The following is a 3,345-nucleotide window of genomic DNA, read 5'->3' as shown; positions in this document are numbered from 1 at the left end:
TTGTCATTACCAGCTAAATCGATCGTTGCTTTATTTGTTTTCTTGAAAGTTTATTGTTACAAGCTACTGGCCTAAAAAACTAATGTGATGGCAACTAAAGTTTAAACTGAACAGTAAATTTGTTTTAATTGCAAACATTAAATGGACAGTTGTAGTGGTCAGTCCTGTTTCTCTGGTAGTACAGTATACTGAAAAAATATTAAATGAAAGAGGAAACTTGTTAGCAAAAAGGTGAAAGATGTAGAGTTACTTCAGAAATGGCAGAGGAAATCAAAATTGCATTGCATAAAATGACTTTAATTGCTTTAGGCATTAATCAGTGGAATGAACTGAAAGAAAATCAGAGATAAAGCTAAAAATCAATTTATGATACATACTATAGTTGCTTATTATGATGACAAATCAAATTTCAAAATACAAATTTATTTAAAAACATTTTAATTTTATATGAAAAGCTAAAGACATATACAATATTATAAAATTTTATGTGCAAAGAGTGTATGAAAATTGTCATCTAATAAACATCCACACTTACCTCCCTGCTCATCCAGCATAACCAAAGTCCTGATACCAGCATCTTTACTCTATGCATCAAGAGCCATGGAGAAGAAGCGTGGAAAAGAGGGTGAAACACATGGAAAACAAAGTGGAGAGTAAAGAAGGACAAAGAAAAAGAGGTGAGATTCAGCACACAAAACACAAAGCTCATTCCAGAGGCATTTCATTCATTCATTTCATTTATTTATATAGCACAAATAAACACAACAGGAGTTGACCACAGTGCTTTACAGAATATAAAACTAAGATACAGATAAAGAAAGAAAGCAATAAGACATCAAAATAAATAGAACAATATTAAGAATTGCTTAAAAAGCTCGGGCCAGAAGATAAGACTTTAACTTCGATTTAAACTCATGTACAGAGGACAGGGATCTCAGATAAAAAGGAAGACTGTTCCAGAGCCTAGGTCCAACAACGGCAAATGCACGATCCCCTCTTGACTTCAGTCGTGTTCGAGGCTGAGCTAGAGAGTAATTGTTTGCGGACCGCAGACACCTGACTGATGTGTTCAGATTTAAAAGTTCAGACAGGTACGAGGGTGCAAGACCATTAAGGGATTTAAAGACAAACATCAATATTTTAAAATCTACTCTATGACGAACCGGCAACCAATTTAGAGCCATTAAAATAGGAGTAATATGTTGGCGTTTGCGGACTCCCGTTAGAAATCTGGATGCAGCGTTTTGCACCATTTGAAGCCTTGTAATAGAGGACTGGGAAATTCAAGAGGCATTCAGAGAGACTTTGTCAGTTGAGGCTGTACTGGTGACATTTCAAATTGCATAATGTTCTTCTGTTTTTCCTTAGACTAAAATAAGCAGACGCTAATTACTGTGGAGCATACAGCTCTGATCAATATCATTGAAATGGACTCTCTGTGCTAATGTGAGACAGAATCTATTTAGTCTTTTTTGAGCTTTTGTAGCTTGAGACAATTCACCCTTAAACAGTTCAAATCCATCAACGAAATATTATAATAAAAATGGCAGCAATGAATTAATCCACTTTTTTGTTTAGAAGAATAAATGAGTGTTGGAGTACAACCAAATATTTACGCCACCTTTCCACTGTCTCTGACCTTGCGCTCATAGTTTTGATTAGAATACATCACATCCAGTCGGGTACGATCTAACCGCAGAAGTTCAAATATTTTAACGCATCCGAAGCTCAAATCGGATCTGAATTTTCTGCTTACGGGTATGATTGGAACTCCACGCAGCTCCCGCACTACTCTCCATTGAAAATAAATGACTTCCGGTCTGTCGTTTGTCGTTTGTCGGAGACAGTGAAAAGGTGGCTTTAGGCAATGCAACAAACACAGTGTGATCTCATTGAAGGTGTTACACAGAACAAGCAATGCATTTTCATTCATCTTATACTGAGGACAGATTTTGTACACTATTTGGTGTGTCTGTTAATATGACAACAAATCATCTGTCACTTCATTAAAGCTTATGAAGTGAGTTACACTTATACAGAGGACACCTACTCCGCCCAAACCCCAGTCAAAATTATTAGGGCACATTAGCACAAGGACATAAAGGCCAGTACAGATGTCCTCCGAGATTCCAATTCATATTTGGCTATAGATGTCATCCATGACGTGTTTATTATTTAATAGCACCCTGAAAAGGTCCGCGTTATAAATCAGCTCCCACTGTTCTAGTCTTCAATGAGAAACGCAACCAATGTCCATCACTATTTGGTCACTGGCATCCTAGATCTCATCCCCCATTTACAAAATATGACTTTTCCGTGAATCTAATGATCAGCAAGTTAAATTTGCTGAGCTGTTTTTCCTTGAGTTTGGAAAATAACAGGCATCTGTGACATATTTCAGAAAGTGCAGCTTCAGCGCTTTGAGGGGAACAGGATATCGATATTTGGGATAATCGTAAGGCTCGGTAGTGCATAAATCAGCAGGACATGAAGCAGCACCCCCCTCATTCTGGATGGGATCACAATGTGCCCTAAATGGATCCTCGGGGATTAATTTGTTTGTGCCATAAACTGCTGAATTTCCACGCAGCAGTAAAAGCCTGGAACAAACTCAATGCTTCTACTGGTATAAATAATGAATGTGATTTACCTCATTTTTGGCCTAACGTAGGAATACTGCTGATCGTCTATAAGTGCCAAGAATATTTGGTCTAACTAAAACATGAAAAGGCTGGTATGGGCTGACATAATTAGATCGACTGTGCCAGCGGTGACTAATTATTCTTGATCTATGTGCACCCTCCCTCTCCAGATTTGTTCTGTCTATCAGTCTGTCAGCTTTAGAGTCTTCAGGCAACTTGTCTATTTGTCAACTCAGAGGCGACTTATCAGTAATGGACATGGGGAGGTGCTCTTTGCAGAGATATGGGCTGCGATTATCGATATGACCTTGAGATATGCTGCAGAGACTTCATCACAGTTCTTCCCCTCAGATATGCACACATCTCTTCTCTTTCTCTCTTTAACACGCTCAACCCATCTAGCCTAGATTAGCCAAGTCCAGCTTGTGCTCAGCTCCGTCTGCAGACTAAAGCTCTCAAGATCAAAATACACTGATATAAGATATTTGTAACAAAAAATTTGGATCCTTGACATCCATGTATTGATCTGTTGATTGATCTATTTTTTTTTTTCAATTTGACCAAAGAATTATGTTTAGTTTCTAGGGCTGTCAATTTATGTTAATTTAATTCATGTTAATTTAGTACATTTCATTCATATATATATATATATATATATATACACAGTATATATATATATATATATATATATATATATGTATAC

General features: G+C 37.0%; 1 protein-coding gene across 3 annotated transcripts in view; it reads right to left on the bottom strand.

Moving 5' to 3' along the window:
* Nucleotides 1-3,345, bottom strand: part of LOC107696184 (synaptosomal-associated protein 25-A) — a 25,206-nt gene that overhangs the window by 6,878 nt on the left and 14,983 nt on the right. For all 3 annotated transcript variants that reach the window (XM_016496400.1, XM_016496397.1, XM_016496399.1), the window contains exon 4: nt 536-584. In XM_016496400.1, the coding sequence (XP_016351886.1) occupies nt 536-584 (49 nt within the window). The remainder of the gene's footprint in view (nt 1-535; nt 585-3,345) is intronic.

Source organism: Sinocyclocheilus anshuiensis, unplaced genomic scaffold (genome assembly GCF_001515605.1).
Source record: "Sinocyclocheilus anshuiensis isolate Anshui unplaced genomic scaffold, SAMN03320099.WGS_v1.1 scaffold306, whole genome shotgun sequence".
In the NCBI taxonomy this organism is placed as follows: Eukaryota; Metazoa; Chordata; class Actinopteri; order Cypriniformes; family Cyprinidae; genus Sinocyclocheilus; species Sinocyclocheilus anshuiensis.
This window is presented reverse-complemented; position numbering and strand designations above follow the sequence as displayed.